At 40.4% G+C, this 21017-nt stretch overlaps 1 protein-coding gene across 1 annotated transcript in view; it reads right to left on the bottom strand.

The window, feature by feature from the left end:
• Window positions 1-21017, bottom strand: part of TLK2 (tousled like kinase 2) — a gene marked incomplete at both ends in the record, with an annotated part of 129017 nt that overhangs the window by 23853 nt on the left and 84147 nt on the right. Inside the window, 6 exon segments of the mRNA XM_080713240.1 lie at window positions 5743-5834; window positions 13228-13309; window positions 16066-16163; window positions 18978-19044; window positions 20571-20618; window positions 20620-20634. Coding sequence (XP_080569366.1) covers window positions 5743-5834; window positions 13228-13309; window positions 16066-16163; window positions 18978-19044; window positions 20571-20618; window positions 20620-20634 — 402 coding nt within the window.

Raw genomic sequence — 21017 nt, 5'->3', positions numbered from 1 at the left:
CCTTCTCCCTCCCTCCCTCCCTCCCTCCTTCCCTCCCTCCCTCCCTCTCTCCCTCCCTTGTTTCTGTCTTTCTGGCATTCTACCTCCAAGCTAAACCCTCAGCCATATTTTTTATTCTTTATTTAAGCTGCAGAAGGCCTCACTAAGTAGCTGAGGTTGGCCATGAACCTGAGATCCTACTATCTCAGCCTCCCAAGTACTGGATTACAAGGGTGTGCTACCACTCCCGGCTTCCGTTTGTACATTTCAAAGAAGGAAACAAGGGCTGGGAATGGAGCTCAGTGGTGAATCACTTGCCTAATGTGCTGGGTCTGATGCCTAGTGCTGGGAAAGAAGTGGGAAGGATCAAAGTAAAGACCCATTTCTCTATGAAAGTATAGAAAACAGGAGGCTAAAAGCCAAAGGAATTGTCCTTCAAAGGCCTCACAAGCTTGGGATTTGCTGTCTCTCACTAGAGCACTCCCTCAGTGAGCAGTCCTCAGCCACACAGTGGCTGAGCTATGTCAACTTTCACATGTTGAACATGTTCACATGCTCAACTTTTAGTTTATTTCAAGAGATTAATTCATTGAGTGGAGACTTTAATAAAAAGTAGAAGAAACTTGCCCACCAATCATTCTTTATTCTCTTATAGGTGCATATATGTTTAGATTATTGAAATCTTTGCTTTCATCCTAGAAAATTATAAGAGTATCATAACTGGGGGTGAGGGAAGGGGAGGGAAAGTCCCTAATGTATATTAACAAACATATCAAAGTCAATCACTAAGCCAAACATGAGGAGGAGGGAGGGGGAGGGAATGGGGGACTGAGGAAGGGCTAAATGAGTTATATGCACATGTATGCCTCTACCATTTTGTACCCCATTAAGATGTATGACTACAATGCACCAATAAAAAATAAATAAAAATTCATCACTCCCCCCAAATTATAAGAGTATCATATAAGAACATACTAATTCGATACAAATTATTTCTGCAGGTAGCTTAACATCAACATTTTTTCTTACTATAGAATTTTTAATATGTTTTGGATAAACTAAAGAAAGCTAGCAATACTAACTAATGTTTTCATAATATAAAATACAGTTAGTTTACTAGTTTACTTTTTGTTTGTGGGACAGGGAAGAAGAAAAAAAAAATAAGGAGCAAAAAAAACCCGCTCAAAATTCAACAAAACAAGTTAGGGATGTCAGCATGCATAAGTAATCTCAGTTATCTGGCAGGCTAAGGTAGGAGAATTTCAAGTTCAAGGCAAGCCTAAGCAACTCAGCAAGACCCTGTCTCAAAGTAAAATATAAAAAGGACTACGGATATAGTTCAGGGAATAAAGCACTTTCCTAATAGAGGCCCTGGTACAAAAACCAAACAAACAAACAGAAAGGAAGAAAATTTTGATAAGAATTCAACTTTTTTCTTTATTACCCAAATAAATGATTCCAGATGAGACTGGGGTATTCTACCTCCAAGTGTAGCCCAGCCCTATTTTTTATTCTTTATTTTCAAACACAGTCTAAGTTGTGGATGGCCTCACTAAGTAGCTGAGGCTGGCTGCTAACCCAGATCCCCCAGTCTCAACCTCCCATTTACTGGGATTACAAGTGTGTGCCACCACACCCAGCTATATTTTTACCTTTTTTAAAAAATTTTTCTTTTGATTTTTTGTTTTGTGGTACTAGGGTTGGAACCCGGGGACATTGTACCTCTGAGATACACCCCCAGCCCTATTTTTTAGTTTTTTAATTTTTGAAACAGGGTCTCACTGAGTGCAAAGGGCCCCCTAAATAGCTGAGGCTATCTGGGAACCACGAACTTCCGGCCCCTACCTCCTGAATGCTGGGATTACAAGCGGCTATAATTTTACTTTCGAGACAGTGTCTTGCTAAGGGGTTGGTTGAGACTGATCTCAAACTTGCATGCCTTTGCATTTTCTTATTTTATGTCATTACAAGTCTGATGTGTTATCACTTTTTCAGTTAGTTTAACTTTTGTTTTTTGGTGGTATTATGGATTGAACCCAGGACCTTACACATGCTAGGCAAGCGCTCTACCCTTAGTGACAGCCCAAGGCCTTTTTATTTTCTGATTTTGAGACAGGATCTCACTGAGCTGCCCAGGCCAGGTTCTATCTTTCTATCCTCTTGCTTCAGCCTTCCATGTAACTGAAATTACAGCCAGGTATAACTATATACTGGCTAACAATGAATTTTTAAAGCATAGTTCAAGCCAGGCGTGGTGATGCATACTTGTAATCCTTGCACTTGGGAGGCTGAGACAGGAGGATCGCGCAGGTTCGAAGCCAACCTCAGCTACTTAGTGAGGCTCTCAGCAACTAAGTGAGACCCTGTTTCCAAATAAAAAAAATAAAATAGGTCTGGGAGTGTAGCCTGGAGGTAGAAGTCCCCTGAGTTTCATCCCCAGTACCTCAATAAAATAAAATAAAGCATAGTTCAAATTGTGTGTGTGTGTGTGTGTTTTACTGGGGATGGAAACCAGGGGCATTCTACCTCTGAGCTACACCCCAGCTCTAATTTTTTTTTTTTTCTTAAAAGAAAGGCAAACTGCCACGTGCAGCGCCTCATTTAGATGTGTCTGAAGTCTTGGAAGCTTGACTGCCCTACGTTCTCCTACAAATGGACCTTGAGAGCTTGTTTGGAGGTTCTAGCAGGAGAGCACAGCTACTTTTATACCCTTGACTGAAGACCAGTCCTCCTCTATTTGGGGAAGGTCATACTCTTCAAATGAGCATGCAGCTTCGAGGGACGCACATGGAGCGGTGAGGGAGGACGGGGATACCCACCTAGCCAGCCAGATCAGCCAAATCAACTCTGGTGATCAATGGGGTGACAGATGTCACAGCCAGATAGCCCTCACATCCATCTATTTTTTATTCTTCCTTTATTTTTTGGTGGTATTGGGGATGGAGCCCTTCAACCTCTGGACTACACTCCCAGACCCATTTTTATATTTTTATTTGGAAACAGGGTCTCTTAAGCCAGCGAGGCTGGCTTCAAACCTGTGCGATTCTCCTGTCACCGCCTCCCTAGCACGGGGATTACAAGCGTGTGCCACCATGCCCGGCTGGCCGGCCGACCGGCCTGCCTGCCTGCCTGCCTTCCTTCCTTCCTTCTTTCTGGTGGTACTGAGGATGGGACCCTTCTCGAGCTACACTCCCAGACCTATTTTATATTTTTTTAATTTGGAAACAGGATCTCTTAAGCCAGCAAGGGTGGCTTCGAACCAGTGTGATCCTCCTGTCTCCACCTCCCAAGCGCAGGGATTACAAGCGTGCGCCACCACGCCCGGCCCAGCTATTCTTTAATTTGAAACAGGGTCTCACTGAGTTGCAAAGGGTCTCACTAAGTAGCTGAGGCTGGCCACGAATCATGATCCTCATGTCTCAGCCTCCCAAATGCTGGAATTACAAGTGTGCGCCACCACACCTGGCTTTCAAAATCTATCATGTGCTTGATCTAAGACTTCTATAAACTCAAAGGTATTAATAACACTTGCCAATTCACAATTATCTGTAGAATGAAATTCATAATATGACTTCATACAAATTAGAAAGAAAAGTCTTTCCCAAAAAAGTGAAAGCGTTGAAGAGTTTCCTTCTCAGGAGAATGGAGGTCACAAGAACTCTGCAGAGTTCCTACGCAGTGTCTGTTGAGAAGGAAATGGTCCCTGCCCAGAGGGCAACACAGACAGTGCTCACTCAGGCACTATGATTTCGCCTCTGATGAGGAAACTTGGAAGACGCTACTGCTATCTAAGCTAAGATGGCAAAGAACTTAAGACAAATGACTGTCTGGTAATGTGGAGACAGCACCCAATCTACACTCGCCAGGACTCAAACCACTTGCCAATTGTTTCAAGAAGGAAAACCGGCCCAGCTTTAACTCCCTCACTGTTTCAAAAGGCTGTATGAACCCACACACACTGCTCTTCTGTAGTTACTGTGGTATTCAACAAGTGTTCTCTTAAGATTAGCCGAAAAACAGGCTTGTGAGACTAAGTAAAATATGTATAAATTCCAGCAGAGAACTGTGTTTAAAAATGTCCATAAGCTAGTCGTGGTTGCGCACATTTGCAATCCTGATACTTAGGAGGCTGAGACAGGAGGATCACAGTTTTGAGGACAGCCTCAGCAACTCATGAGGCTCTCTGCAACTTAGTAACATCCTGCATAAAAAAAAAAAAAAAGAGAGAGAAGGCAAGCGTGATTGCGCACACTTGTAATCCAAACATTCTGAAAGCTGAGACTGGAGGAACATGGTGACAGCCTCACCGACTTAGTGAGGCCCTCTGCAACTCAGTGAGACCCGGTTCCAAAATAAAGAATAAAAAATAGGGCAGGGATGTAACTCGGAGGTCGAATGCCCCTGGGTTCCATCCCCAGACCCACCAAAAAAAAAAAAAAAAAAAAGCCGGCACACGCTTGTAATCTCTGCGCTTGGGAGACTGAGACCGGAGGATCACATAGGATCAAAGCCAGCCTCAGCTACTGAGTGAGGCTCTCAGCAACTTAGTGAGACCCTGTTTCCAAATAAAATATAAAATAGGTCTGGGAGTATAGCCTGGAGGTAGAAAGCCCCTGGGTTCCACTCCCAGTACCACACACACACACACACACACACACACACACACACACACAAATATATATATATGGATATGGATATATAGATAGATAAGCCAGGCATGGTGGCTCACACTTGTAATCCCAACATTTGGGAGGTTGAGACAGGAGGATGGCAATTCTCAGATAGCCTCAGCAACTATTTAGTGAGGACCTTTGCAACTCAGTGAGACCCTGATTCCAAATAAAATATAAAATAGGTCAGGGAGTGTAGCCCGGAGGTAGAAAGCCCCTGGGTTCCATCCCCAGTACCACCAAAATAAAAATAAAAATAAAGCCACTCTCCCCCCTCCAGTATTATCTATGAGAAAAAAACACAAAACACAAGTCTGTCTCTGTAGTCAGGTGTTGTTTCTTTCTGTCAAAATGGAGTTGTTTCCTCTTTCAATACCTGTCCCTACGATAAGGAAACAAACTTAGCCCAGTGGTGAACCTAATAGCAAATTAAGTCTGAGGCTTCTAAACCAGATGAATCTTGAAAACTCTGTTCTGCAGCTCAGAGGAGGTATAAGCAGAATGTGACAGTGAACCCAAGAAATTCACAGCTACATTCTAACTATTCATTCTAAAGAAACCACTCTCCTAAACCCCTCTTCCCATGGACAGTCAGGGCACTACTAATGACATTCTGAATAGAGGCAGGGGCAGGAAGTGGGAAGCTGAAGGCTTGGAACTTTGATGGGGCTTGGTTTGCACAGCACTGAGAGGCTGAAAAAGCCAACCAAGTACCAAGGAGGATAGCAGAACCCTCTCTCCATGGAGAAAGGACTGAAGCACAGAGCCCATGCACAGCTCCCCAGGCCCACAAGACCACTAACAGGCACTCTCACTTGGCTGCTACAGATAAGCAGCAATCGTTTCTAAGGCTCTGTTTGCTGCAGCTATTTTTAACACAAGGGATGGGGAGTTAAAAGTATAGCTCAGCCACTTTTTAACTGTTATTCAAATTCTGTAAAGATCAGTTTCCTCATCAATAAGATAAACATATTCATTCTCCTAGGGCAATTAGAAAGATGAAATGAAACAATTCATCAAAGACTCTTAGCACAATGTTCAAACTACAGCTATTATGATTATTAAATTTGGAAAAATCGTAAATATCACTTACTTGTGGTAATTCTCCTTTTTTTCATCTCTCCAGTTTTTATTTAACTGGTGAATTTTCACAGCTACATATCTTTGCTCTGTTAGATCAAATGCCTATAAAGAAAAAAAATTATATTCTAGATATATGCTAAGAAGAATTACAGGGAACTGACTTGAAGCTTCTATTTAACAGATCAACATGGAATCCCAAATACATTATTAAATAAAAACAGCAACCAAGAGCATATCACATACTTGCTATAGTGTTGCAACCATCTTCTTGAAAACGTGTGATTAGATAATTTAGAAGCCTCCAGACGCACTGGCACCACAGGGTTTAGAAGACAAACCCAAGCATTCACCACAAACAGCAAGCCAGCCCGCCTCACAGCCTCTCCCCCACAGTGCTCCTCTGGAACTCATCTTTCCTCATTAGGGCCTTTCTCCTGGAGGTTGACTCCTGTCCCTCAGTTGGCACTGGGACTTCACAGCTTCAACAATAAGTCTGACTACTTTTGAAATCCCTGGGACACACACTGCTTTCCTCCAGGAGAAAAGAACCCCTCCAGATATAAATCTTTGGTATAGTTATTTACAAAACAGCCCTATAATTTGGTATATTGCATGTATTTAAAAAATAGAAGAAAAAAAAATTCAGCTTTTAGTGCCTCCCTTAAATGCTGAGTAAATGAGAGTTTTTAATCCTAACAGAAGTTGTGGGACACTCATTAACCTAGTGAAACTCTGTTTCAAAATAAAAACAAAACAGGGCTGGAGGTATATCTCAGAAGTTGAATTCAATCCCTAATACCAAAAAATAAAATAAGAAAGTTAGTCAAATTAAGTCACTTCTACAGGTTTTCCTCAAAGACTATCACTGCTGGCAGGTAATGTACCAGCCAGGTAGTACTATGTCAAGGGGTAAAAAGGTTAACAGAAGCTGGGCATGGTAGCACACTCCTGTAATCCCAGGATTTGGGAGGCTGAGATAGGAGGATTGCAGTTTTGAAGCCAGCTCCAGCAATTTAGTGAGTGAAAGATAATTGGCTCCACCTCCTAGCTTCCTGCCCTGCCACTTTGTGGGGCTGGGGCAGCTCTAACCTTTCAGTGAGGTTCTCAGAAATTTAGTGAGACCGTGTTTCCAAATAAAAAATAAAATAGGGCAGGCTGGGCGTGGTGCTGCATGCTTGTAATCCCAGCATTCAGGAAGCAGAGACCAGAGGATCTCGATTTGGGGACAGCCTCAGCTACTCAGTGGGACCCATATTCAAAAATAAAGAGACTAAAAAATAGGGCTAGAGGTGTAGCTCGTAGGTAAAATGCCCCTGGGTTCCATCCCCAGTACCGTAAAATAAATAAATAAATAAATAAATAAATAAATAAATAAATGAATAAAGAATAAAATAGGACTGGCAATATAGCTCAGACGTAGATGGCTCCTGGGTTCCACCCATAATACTACAAAAAAAAAAAAAAAAGGGAAAGAAAAGTTAACAGATGTATATTTGAGAAATTTAGGTGTAAATCACAATTTGATATTTAAAATAACACATTTCCTCCATACCTAAAGAGTTTATTGAGGAAGTCCTATAGAATAAAGTTGTTCTTAGTTTTTAAAGTTTAGACTAGCCAGGCATGGTGGTGCACGCTTGTAATCCCCGCGCTTGGGAGGCAGAGACAGGAGGATCACGCAGGTTTGAAGCCAGCCATGCTGGCTTAAGAGACCCTGTTTCCAAATTTAAAAAGTATAAAAATAGGTCTGGAGTGTAGCCCGGAGGTAGAAGGGTTTTGAGGAACCCCAGTACCACCAAAAAAAAAAAAAAAAAAAAAAGTCTTAGTAAGGTGTAAAAATAAGTTTATTTATGATACAAGCTCAGTTTAGAAAAACTGAAAGTTTACAATTATTGTCCATTTGCCAGTTTCCACAATATACAAACAGCTAGAGACAACAGGCACAGAACAGCTGGGTGTGGTGGTGCCTGCTGGTGCCCAATATCCCAGGAATTAGGAGGGTGACACAGAAGGACCACAGGTTCAAAGCCTGCCAGCCTCAGCAACATTGCAGGATTCTCTCTCAGCAACTTAGCAAGACCCTGTTTCGAAAATAAGTTAAAAAGGCTGGGGATGTAGCTCAGAGGTAGAATGTCCCTGGGTTCAAACCCCAGTATCACCAACAAAACAAGCAAACAAGCAAGCAAACAAACAAAAAAGGCACAGGATACAAGAACACAGAGAGGTGAACAGAGGCAGTCGCTGTTCCATTGATCATTTCCAGGGGAAGCCCTCGGCAGCAAAGCACAGCTTGCAATATGGGGCTACTTATAAATAGGGGACACTTCTCATTTATGCTCAATCTAAACCAATGGAGCTGGATATGGTAGCACATGCCTGTATTCTCAGTAGTTGGGAGGCTGAGAAAGACTGCAAACAGAAGTCAGTCTCAGCAACTTAGTGAGACCCTGTTTAAAATTTAAAAGTAAGAAGGGATAAGGATGTAGCTCAGTGTGAGAACAAAAACCAAAACAATATGCAGTATAAGAACAACTCAAATCAAACATTTTATCTCACAATCTGTCTTCTTACAATCTGAAATCCACCTGCAAGCATGTGTGCCACAATGGCTTTACTGTAGAAAAGCACTTGCAGCCTTACAGAGCAGGCTAAAGAAACCCTCATTTGTAAAAGCACTAACACCACCCCAGTGACATCTTCTTCAAAGCGCCACACTTTTCTTCAAGCCCTGGCCACCCATCATTCATCGTAAAAGGCCTTAGGAGTGGAAATGGCAAAGGAAACATTAAGTGTACAAACCACTGGAGGAAGCATACAGATTTCAGAAATATTGAAACTTGACAAAATAGGATGATGAAATCACTCAAAATACCTGGGAAGCATCAAGAACACATTTATTTATTTGTTTGTTTGTTTTTGTGGTACTAGGGAGTGAACCCAGGAGCATTCAATCGGTGAGTTATACCCCTAGCCCTTTTGATCTTTTTTTTTTTTTTTTTTTTTGGTGGTACTGGGGGTGGAACCCAGAGGCTTTCTACCTCTGGGCTATACTCCCAGACCTATTTTATATTTTATTTGGAAATAGGGTCTCACTAAGTTGCTGAGAGCCTCACTAAGTAGCTGAGGCTGGCTTCGAACCTGTGTGATCCTCCTGTCTCAGCCTCCCAAGCGCGGGGATTACAAGCGTGCACCACCACGCCTGGCATAGTAGTCATCAATCCTAAAGGAGTACAAGATAATAAAGACATACATGCCCACATTGCTCATTTAGCCCTTCCCCAATTCCCACCCCATTCCCTCCTTCTCATATTTGGCTTAGTGACTGGCTTTGATATGTTTGTGAATGTATACCATGACCTTAGGGAATTTTCCTCCCTAAACATCCCCCTCAGTTAGGTCCCCTATTTGCTCATCTATGGTTTCTCCTTCTTCTCCAGAGTTCCTTTCATTGTTATTTTGAAACAAGTGTTTCACTAAGTTGTTGAGACTGGTCTCAAATTTGTAATCTTTCTGTCTCAGTCTCCCAAGTACTGGAATTACAGGCATGCACCACCATGCCCACCTCATTTTGATAATTTTGACAAAGGAAAAGTCCCCTTTCTGGACTTTTTATTTTATTTCTTTGTGGTATAGTGACTGAATGCAGGGGCATTCTACCTCAGAGCCCTATTTTTTATTCTTTTATTTTTAAAATTTATTTATTTATTTATTTATTTATTTATTTATTTATTTATTTTTGTGGTACTGGGGATCGAACCCAGGGGCATTCTATCTCTGAGTGACACCCCCAGACCTATTTTTTATTCTTTATTTTGAAAGAGGGTCTCACTGAGTTGCAAAGAGCCTCACTAAGTAGCTGAGCTGTCTGCGAACTGCAATCCTCCTGTCTCAGCCTCCCAAATGCTGGGACTATAAGCATGTGCCACCATGTTCAGCTTTATTCTTTTATTTTAAAACAGGGTCTTACCTCCAAATCACAGGAAATTAAAGCAAGAATGGGATGGCATCAAACTAAAAAGTTTCGTCTCATCAAAAGAAACCATCAAGAACCTAAAGAGAAAGCCTACAGAATGAGAGAAGATCTTTACCAGACACCACTCTGATAGAAGGCTAATATCCAGAATATACAAGAGTTCAAAAGACTCTAAACTGGCAAAACAAATAACCCAATTAAAAAATGGGCAACTGAATTAAACAGACACTTCACAAAAGAAGAGATGCAAATGGCCAATAGATACATGAAAAGATGTTCAACATCATTAGCCATTACAAAGATGTAAACCAAAACTAAGCTGAGATTCCATCTAAGCCCAATCAGAGTGGCAAGCATGAAGAAATCCAATAACAACAAATGCTGGTGAGGATGTAGGGAAAGAGGAACTCTTTTACACTGTTGGTGGGAGTGCAAACCTGTTTAGTTGCTATGGAGATCAATGTGGAGATTCTTTAGAAAACTGGAAATGGATCCACCACATCATCCGGCTATACCACTCCTGGGTATCTTTCCAAAGGGGTTGAAATCAGAGAACTACAGTAACATATGCATACCCACGTTCATAGTAGCACAATTCGTAATAGCCAAAATATGGAACCAACCTAGGTCTCCATCATTAGATGAATGAATTGCAAAATTATGGGAAATACACAATGGAATTCTACTCAGCTATAAATAAGAAAACATGTCATTCTCAAAAAAATGGAAAGACCTGGAGAATATAATGTTAAGTGAGATCAGCCAAAAGCACAGAAAGAGAAGGGACATATGTTTTCTCTAATAAGCCCAAACTAGGGACTATTAGGAATACCTGAGGGACTCCAGATAATAGAGGGAAAACCTCAGCAAAGCTGAAATGGAAGGGTAGGAAACGAAGAAGGCTGAGGTTGATTAATGGAGGAGCTACATGGGAATATGTGTGAAAGTATGAGTGTAGCATGGTCAACCTGGACACTCATTGTTGGGAGGGGGGAGTGGGAAGGAGAGGGCACCAAAGACAGTCTTGAATGTGTGCCAATTTCAATATGATCCACATAAAACTTAAAAAATTAAAAAAAAAAAAACAGGGATTTACTAAGTTGCAGAGGGCCTCAGTAAGTAGCTGAGGTTGGCTGCAAACCTACCATCCTCCTGTCTCAGCCTCCCAGGTACACTACCATCCTGGCCCCCTTCTGGATCTGCACACCTAAATTCAAAGTAGCGCTATTCACAATAAAGTACAAGCACCCCAGGTATCCAACAAGGGAAGCATGGATAAACAAAATGGAACACATACATATAATGAAATATTATTCAACCTTAAGAAGGAAATCTGTCACACAGATGAGTCTTGAAGACATATTAAGTAAAATAAGCCAGACATAAAAAGAAAAACACTTTAAAATAGTATTTACATAAGGTTTCTAAAAGTAGTCAAATTCATATAAACAAGGTAGAGCATGGTTATCAAGGGCTAAAGGAATGAAAAAATAGAATTGGTTAAGAATTATAGTTTCACTTTTTTTTTTTTGTTGCAGTATTGGGGATTGAACCCAGGAGCATTCCGCATTCCACCTTTGAGCTACACCTCCAGCCCTATGTCTTATTCTTAATTTTGAAACGGGGTCTCACCGAGTTGCGAAGGGCCTTACTAAGAAGTTGAAGCTGTCTGAGTACCACGGTCCTCCTTGTCTTAGCCTCCCAAATGCTGGGATTATAAGCGTGTGCCACCATGCCTGGCTATAGTTTCACTTTTGCAAGATGAAAAAATCCTGGAGATGTTTCACAACAGTGTGAAGGTACTTAATATTACTAAACCACATACTTAAAAATGGTTAAGATGGGACCAGGCTTGGTAGCGCACACTTGTAATCCCAGTACTTGGAAGGCTGAGATAGGAGGATCACAGGTTCAAAGCCAGTCTCAGCAGTTTAGTGAGGCTCTCAGCAACTTAGTGAGACTCTTGTTTCCAAATAAAATATAAAATAGGTATGAGGGTGTAGCCCAGAGGTAGAACACACACACACACACACACACACACACACACACACACACACACGTTAAGATGGTAACATCTATATTAAAAAAAAAAATAAAAAAGCATAAACTAAGTATATGACTCAAGAATGAAAATAAGCCAGGTGCGGGAGCACTGCCTGTGATCCAGCTACTCAGAAGGCCAAGGATGGAGGATCCAAGTTTGCCACCAGACTAAGAAACTTACTGAGACAGTGTCTCAAAATAAAACTGAAAGGTCTGGGGATGTAGCTCAGTGGTAGAATGCTTGCCTAGAAAAGCAAGGGTCTGGGTTAAATCCCCAGGTTAAATACACACGCACGCACACACTCACATGCACGCACTGAAAAAAAAAAAGCAAAAGGAATAAAGAAGAGCATAGTTAAGAACTAGTAATATTACTGACTAATCTCTAGTTTATCAGTCAAGAAACACAAATTTTATGAGAAAGAAATAATTAAGGTACAGACTTACTAGATAAAACAAACTTTTTTCCAGAAAAATTAAATTACCAAAATTGACTTATGAGGAAGAAAATCTGAACAGATCAGTATCTACAGAAAATGAAACCTACCTATGTGATTTTAACTCCTCAATTGGGCTATTATATCGTGGGCAAGAGATATTTCACAATTTACTCTAAGGGCACCAATGATATCAAAGCACAACAGGGTTGAACACACACAAAAAATGCCTATGGGCTGCCTGTCCAACTTAGGAGCCCAAATAAAAAACATGAAATCCTAGGAAATCAGAAGCAGCAGTGCATCAACAATCACAATCCAGTTCTGAAAATGGATCAATGGTGAAAGTTGTGCAATACTGGTGATGTACTTACTGCCAATGAACTAATGAGCTGCACACTTAAAACAGTTAAGAGGTAAGTTACACACACACACTCTTTCTCTCTCACACACACACTAAAAAAATTAACAAAAAAATCCAAAACAGTAAAACTAGTTTTTTGGGGTCTGGGGATGGAACCCAGGGACATATGACCTCTGAGCTACACCCCCTGCCCTATTTTTATTCTTTATTTTCAAACAGGGTCTCACTAAGTTGCGGAGGGCCTAAGTAGTTGAAGCTGTCCGCGAACTGCGATCCTCTGGTCTCAGCCTCCCAAATGCTGGGATTACAACAAGTGTGGGCCACCACGCCTGGCTCAAAGATAGGTTCTTAAAATTTCTGAATTTTGCCGGGCGTGGTGGCACACGCTTGTAATCCCCGCGCTTGGGAGGCAGAGACAGGAGGATCGCGCAGGTTCGAAGTTAGTCGTGCGCGCTGGCTTAGGAGACCCTGTTTCCAAATAAAAACGTAAAAATAGGTCTGGGAGTGTAGCCCGGAGGTAGAAGGGCTTCCAGGAACCCCAGTACCACCAAAAAAAAAAAAAAAAAATTCTGAATTTCAATCAATACGTATCAACCCACAGTTATTCTAAATGCTCTCCAAATTGGGAGTAACCAATTATCTAAGCCTCCATCTTGGTACCCAGTTGTTTACACTTACCTTGTAAACTTCACTGAAACCTCCTCTACCCAAAAGATGTAACAACAAATATCTGTCATTTAGCGTTGGATGATCTTTAAATCTGTTGAAAGAGGAAATGTGTAACATCCGAAGGTCAAGGACTATAAGCCTTCCATATTTTTAAAATTCCTAAAATAATATACTATATGCATGATTACAGCTGCTGCTGATAGTCTAACTACACCAACAATGAATCAGTAAACTCTGAACATCAAGTTACATAGCTTAAAGAGGCAGTAGAATTACAATAAACAGTAACAATTCAGAGCCAGAGATATAGGAGTTAGTCTCAGTGTAGCCACAACAGACTCTCAAGCTCCATCCCTTTCTGCCCTGTTACATATTGGAAGGGAGGAGAAGGGAGGGGCAAATCAGAGAGATCAGGGATTTTCAAACTGCTCATTGGCTTCTCCAAACCATTCAAAAGCCATATACTCTACTTCAAAACACACACATATATATATATATATTATATATATATATATATATATATATAAATATATATATATATATATATTTTTAAACGATCCTGGGGATGGAACCCAGGGGCATTCTACCACTGAGTTACACCTCCAGCCCTATTTTTATTTTGAAGCAAGGTCTCACTGAGTTGCAAAGAACCTCACTTAGTAGCTAAGACTGGCCGAAAACCTGCGATCCTCCTGTCTCAGCCTCCCAAATGCTAGGATTACAAGCGTGCGCCACCACGCCCAGCTCCAGGATATTTTAAACTGCCTTCAAAACAGAAATTCACAAAATGTGTTACATGTTCTATGGACATTCATTTTGCTCTCTTTAAGGCAGAAAGTCTATGATATAACTGTGTTCCCATATAAGACTTCAAGACTTCAGATCTTTTTGTAACATATGACAAAGAAATGATAGATTCTGGTAAAAATAAAGCTTAAGATATTGTTATTTGAATCCTATCTTATCCTCATGATTATTCCTGAAAATGCTTTGTCTTGATTTTAAGAAAGCAGGATGCCTGTGAGGGGAGACATTACTGCATGGCAGTTTGGATCAGAAAGTTTGCCTCTGTTTTCCTAGTTATGGCCCCTTGTCTAAGCTTGTTTCCTGATCAATTTGATGAAAATGATGGAGGTTATCATGAATATTAATAGATTATAAGGGAATTTAATACCATTCCCAATACACAGAGAGTTCTCAGTGAATGGTAACAACTGGTGCCAGCCACAGTTCATGGTTCATAGTGGCCAAACAAAAATATACAAGTTGTGGTTAAGTGAAAAATGTTTCAGAGTCTGAACCACATGGAAGAGAACAGTTCTGATAAAAGTCCTTTCCCACTGTAGTCTATTCTTCCTGCTTTCCATCCCTTAAAATAAAGGTCACTGTTAACCTACAATTAATGTGGTAAGTTTAAGATCTCAAACATGGGAATGGCCATTAACGGTCAGAAACCGGTACCACCTCATTTTTTGCATGTGTATACTGGGAATTTAACCCAGGGGCATTCTAACTACTGAGTTTTACCTATAGTCCTTTTTTAAATTGTGAAACAGGCTCTTGCTAAGTCACTGCACACTGGCCTTCCCACAGTACACCATCATACTGTGGCCCAAGCTTCCTCTTCTCCAGACTCTATAGGTAAATCTGATTATGCAGCATATCTCATTTATTTATTTGAGTACTGGGGATGGAACCCAGGGGCATTCTACCTCTGAGCTACACCCTCAGCCCTATTTTTTATTCTTTATTTTGAAACAAGGTCTCACTGAGTTGCAAAGGGCCTCACTAAGTATCTGAGGCTGTCCTCCTCAGCCTCCCAAATGCTGGGATTACAAGCATGCACCACCATGTCCGGCTCTATCCCACCTATTTATAATTGCCAAGTTATATTGTTTTAGTGGCATCTACTATGGTAAAGATGCCATTATAGTGACTCACAGGTAACAGCTTGATCCCTAGGTGGTGGCACTAGTAGGAGGTGGAACCTCACTGGTGGAAACACTGGGGCACGCCTTGAAGGATATGCTGGGACCTGGGCACTCACACTCTCATTCTCTTTGTGTTTCCACGGTGGCTCCGCTCACTATGCTCTTCGAAGGCCCAAAGCATTTTGCAAGTGATCATGGACTGAAATCACAAGTCAAAATAAGTCTTCCCTCCTTTTGTTATTTTGTGGTACTGGGGATTGAACTCAGGAGCATTCTCCCTCCAAGCTACATCCCCAGCCCTTTTTGTAATTTGTTGTTTTGAAACAGTGTCTTGCTAGGTTGCTGAGAGTCTCACTACTTGCTGTCCTGGAATTACAGGTATGCACCACCATAACCAGTCCTCTTAACTTGTTTATGTCAGGTATTTTGTCACAGTGACAAAAAGCTAAAACAAATGCTATATGTATACATATATTTAGTGTATGGAATTTTTTCGTTTTTTCCTTTTTTTTTTTTTTTTTGCGGGTTTGGGGATGGAACCCCGGGGCATTCTACCTCCGAGCTACAACCCCTGCCCTATTTTTTGTTCTTTATCTTGAAACAGGGTCTCATTAAGTTCCTGAGGGGCTCACTGAGTAGCTGAGGCTGTCTCAGAACCATGATCCTCTGGACTCAGCCTCCCGAATGCTGGGATTACAAGCGTGTGCCACCATGCCCGGCTAATATATGGATATATATTTAAACCAAAGAAGATCATGAGTTTGTTCATGAAACTATATCATATCCTACAAAAGGCTAAATACACTGTGGAGTCATTTTTCAAATTTATATTATGCAAAAACTTCATTCTAGATCACTAAATTCATATAAGATAGTGCTTAGTGGTCTCCAACCCAATACACCCCAAGTTGCTTACTGTGAATTATCTTCATTATGTATCCTTTTTAGTTCCCTGATATGTAGATTTCTAACCCTTTCCAACCTTTCCAACTCAGCCTGGATCTCTGCTTCTTCCTAAAGTGAGAAAGAAATAAAGTGATCAAAGTAGAAAACCTTACCTTTTCAGAATCTCATTTAAAAACAGTGACAGGTATTCCTGTAGTTGTTTATTTACTAAGGGACTGGGGAATGAACTCAGAGGCATTCAAACTCTGAGATATACTTATAACCTTTGTTTAAAAAAAAAGTTTTAAATTTGAAACAGAGTCTAGCTGAGATTGGCTTCTAACCTACAATTCTCCTGTCTCAACCTCCCAAGTACTGGGAACTATTTAATTATACTTAAACAAACCCAGGGCCGGGCGTGGTGGCTCACACTTATAATCCCCGTGCTTGGGAGGTGGAGACAGGAGGATCGCGAATATTCAAAGCCAGCCTCGCTGGCTTAAGAGACACTGTTACCAAATAAAAATATAAAAAATAGGTGTCTGGGAGTGTAGCCCGGAGGTAGAAGGATTTCCAGGAACCCCAGTACCACCAATAATAATAATAATAATAATAATAATAATAATAATAATAATAATAATAAAAAATAAAAACTAAAAAGTAAACAAACCTAGGGCTTCACACAAACTAGTAAGTACTCTGCCACTGACTGAGCTACATACTCAGCCTAACAACAGAGATTTCTCTTGTGAAAAACCTAACAAGATGTTTTACACTGAAAAATATTTATTTTTGTAGTGCTTCCAAAGAGGCATTCTACCTCTAAGCTACACCCCCAGCCCTTTTTATTTTATTTTTTTAAATCTCACTAGGTTGATGAGAATCTCAGTACTTGCTGAAGCTTTCCTTTAACTTGTGATGCTACTGTCTCAGCCTCCCAAGTACTGGGATTATAATTGTGCAACACCATGACCGACTTGAAAGAGATTTTAAAAACAAGAAATTTGCCAGGTTTGATGGCACACACTTGTAATCCCAGAATTATGAAGGCAGAGACTGGAGGATCATGGTTCGTAGACAGCCCCAGCTATTTAGCGAGGCCCTTTGCAACTCAATGGGACCCTGTTTCAAAAATAAAAAGGACTAAGCTGGGAGTGATGGCACATGCTTGTAATCCTAGCATTTGGGAGGCTGAGACCAGAGAATCACGGTTCGGTTCGTGCACACCTCAGCTAATTAGTGAGGCCCTACACAACTTAGTGAGACCCTGTTTCAAAACAAAGAATAAATGATGTTTGAATATAATGCACCAATAAAAAAAATTTTTTTAAATAAAAAATAAATAAAATAAAGAATAAAAAATAGGGCAGGGGTTGTAGCTTGGGGGCCAAATGCCCCTGGGTTCCATCCCTAGACCCACAAAAATAAATAAATAAACAAATAAATAAATACATAAATAGTTCTAAAAAATAGGGCTGGGGTGTAGCTTGGAGGGTAGAGTGCCCCTAGGTTCCATCCCGAGTACTGAGAGGGAGGGGGGGCTAGAAAATTAATTATAAAAGTTGTCCCTAGCAAATAATAAATAAAATCCAAACCACACAAAAGAGTGGAGTTGAGTAGAAAAAAAGCTACATTCCCAGGTCTATTTATTTGATAAAGGGTATCGCTAAAATGTTAAGGCTGGCCACGAACTTGGGATCCTCTTGATTGAGCCTCTCAAATAGCTGAGATTATAGGCATGTGCCACCACACCAAGCTCTCTCATCTCTCAATGAACATCATGAATAACAACTTCTGTTAGGTGTCTTTGTGTTAGAATATGATTGGTACACCAAATGTGGTGGCATATGCCTAAAACCCCAGTATTTGGGAAGCTGAGATAGGATAATTGAAAGTTCAAGGCCAATCTTAGCAATTTAGAAGACTTTAAGAAGAAAAATCCAAATTGGGCTGGGGGTTTAGCTCAGAGATAGAAGGCCCCTGAGCACCAAAAAAGAAACAAACAAACAAAAAAAAACCCCTCAGACTATGGTTGTTGGTAGAATACTTTCTCCTTAGCCAATTTATGAACAAAATAAGAGCTGATACATGATTTTACTTTTCTTGCGTTACTGGGGATTGAAGCAAGGGGCATTCTACCTCTGAGCCACACTCTTTATTTCCAAGCTATGCCCAGTTTTTTATTCTTTATTTTGAAACAGGGTCTCATTAAGTTCCAGAGGGCCACACTAAGTAGCTGAGGCTGGCCATGAACCTGCAATCCTCCTGTCTCAGTCTCTCCCAAGCTGGGATTACAAGCATGCACCACCAAGTCTGACTCTGGGATGTGATTTTAAATTTCCCAAGAGTCTTAGCCGGGTGTGGTGGCTCATGCTTGTAATCCCAGCATTCGAGGCGGTTCATGGACAGCCTCAGCTACTTAGTGTGGCCCTCCGCAATTTAGTGAGACCCTCTTTCAAAATAAAGAATAAAAAAAACAGAGCAGGGGTGTAGCTCGGAGGTCAAATGCCCCGGATTTCATTCTGAGATACAGAAAATAAATAAATAAATAAATAAATAAATAAATAAATAAATAAATATCCCAATAGTCTTAACATCAATTTCAGAATCATCTGCTCCTTATATATTTATTTACTTATTGCTCCTATATGTTTAATTTTTATTCTAAGTATAACCACTTAGGAAGCCTCATGATGTGTATAGACTTATCTACTGACAGGTCACTGGGGAAAGAAGTACTCACACTGGGTAGCTAGAATTGACTTTAAAATCAAAAGATATGAGCTCTAACATTAGACTATGAAAAATGGCAGTGTGATTAGCTAGTCAAGGTTTTTGCAGCTAAGTGAAACTATTTCATTTGCCCAAATGACCAAGTAACTTCCACACCAAATAGAAACTAGAAATCACATTTTGTCAGGCTGGTTTTCTCATTATAATTACCTTTTTAAGATGACCTAATCTGAGTTTGAAGATTTCTTCTTGCTCATGGTATTCTGCTAATGTTAACCTGGAAAACAGTGGTAAAAATTTCAGTAAATTATTTGAAATCATGATGCTTTTATTTAAAGAGAAATGCTTAAGTATGCTATAAGGTATTATTTGGTCTCACAGATAAAATGACTAAAAGGTTATTTTGTAGCCCCTGATTAAAGGAAACCTTTGTGATTTACCAGATGTGATGTGAAGAAAAGGCTTCAAAGCCTAATTGTAAAAAATGAGAAAAACAAGTCATATTTTTACATTACTTATAAAATGAGTTTCGTTCCACATATTACTTAGATGAAAATCTATTTGGACAGACAGCCCAAGACTGGATGTCTAAAAACAACTTTAAGGAGAAAACAATAAGCCAATGGATTTGATTATTCTTAGTAACTCACAGACCTTTATACAATAATAACAAGAAGAATGACAGTAGTCACTCTTTTTATGTTCTATCTATTCCAACTGCATACTATTACCTCAAGAAAGAACAAGTGGTGCCCTATTCCTCTATCTTTACCTTTCTTCATATTCTAGAAACATATGCATATAATTGAAAGTTTTAGATCTCATAGTTTAGAACATTCTAAATAATCAGAGAAAGAGAAAACAGCTATCCTATCCAGTAGAAAGAGCTACAAAATAGAGCCCTGAAGTCTAACTAAAAAAAAACGAAAAACAAACAAAAAAACCAAACCAAAAAGAAGAATGAATAAGAAGTAGTACATCCACTAGGGATGCCACACACTCCTCTCAGTGCAGAACACCAGGATCTATCACCCCATCCCACGTCAGTACAACAGGGAGAAAGGAAAAACCAGAGCTAAGAACCCTCTCTGCCTGAAACAGGTTTAATACCAGGAAAAGACAAGCGATTCACTCCAGAAAACCAACTTCCTAAAGAACCAAGTCGCAAACACTCCAGTTAAAAAGTGGACTGAAGACTCTCCAGCTTGGATTTTAGACAAGACCCCAGATGGCAACCACTTCCAGATACACTATTGGTCTAGACTAAATTCTAATTATTGTTTTGCAAAACAACAAAACAAAACAAAAAACCCATCTTATCACTCCTAGTCCAATGGTTTTGGGCATTAGTAATTTTCAGGCAATTCTAGAACAAGAGCCACTTTGCAAAATAAACACAATTCAGGAAAGAAAAGAATAATCAGATTAACTTGGATAATTGTTCAAATGTAGGAACTATTTAGATTTGGACTCTAGTTTTACAGAGTAAGATGTAGCCAAGCATGGTGTGGCGTACCTGTAATCCCAGTACTTGGGAGGCTGAAACAAGAGGATCGCAGGTTTGAGGACAGCCTCAACAACATAGTGAGACTCTCTGCAACCTAGCAAGAGCCTATTTCAAAACAAAAAATAAAAAGGGCTTAGGTGCAGCCCAGAGGTAGAATGCCCTGGAGTTTAATCCCTGGTACCACAAAAGCAAAAACAACAAAAAAGAGTGAAGTGCTTTCTAAACTTAGTTTACCATGTATACTTTTTATCACTATATTTAATGAAATATTTATTTTATTCTTCTGTTCATTTCCTCTAAATAAACTATGGACCCCTAAAACGAGGGCTGTATTCTGTAGCTCTATTTCCAGAATGGGGTCTACATAAAATAAGAATTAAACACAGACTTACTAAATACTGTCAGGGACACACGCTTCTAACACATCAGGTATATAGGGTGAGCACTGATGTTAAGCAGTCTTTCTCCCCCAAAAAAGAAAATGCATTTTGAGAGGCAATGGACTTTTATTTATTTTTTTATTTTGGTGGTACTGGGGTTCCTGGAAGCCCTTCTATCTCCGGGCTACACTCCCAGACCTTCTACCTCCGGGCTACACTCCCAGACCTATTTTTACATTTTTATTTGTAAACAGGGTCTCCTAAGCCAGCGCGTGCGGCTGGCTTCGAACCTGCGTGATCCTCCTGTCTCTGCCTCCCAAGTGCAGGGATTAAAAGCGTGCGCCACCACGCCCGGCGAGAGGC

This window comes from Muscardinus avellanarius (genome assembly GCF_963383645.1).
Source record: "Muscardinus avellanarius genome assembly, chromosome: 16".
Lineage (NCBI taxonomy): Eukaryota > Metazoa > Chordata > Mammalia > Rodentia > Gliridae > Muscardinus > Muscardinus avellanarius.
Note: the sequence above shows the minus strand (reverse complement) of the source record. Positions and strands in the feature narration are given on the sequence as shown.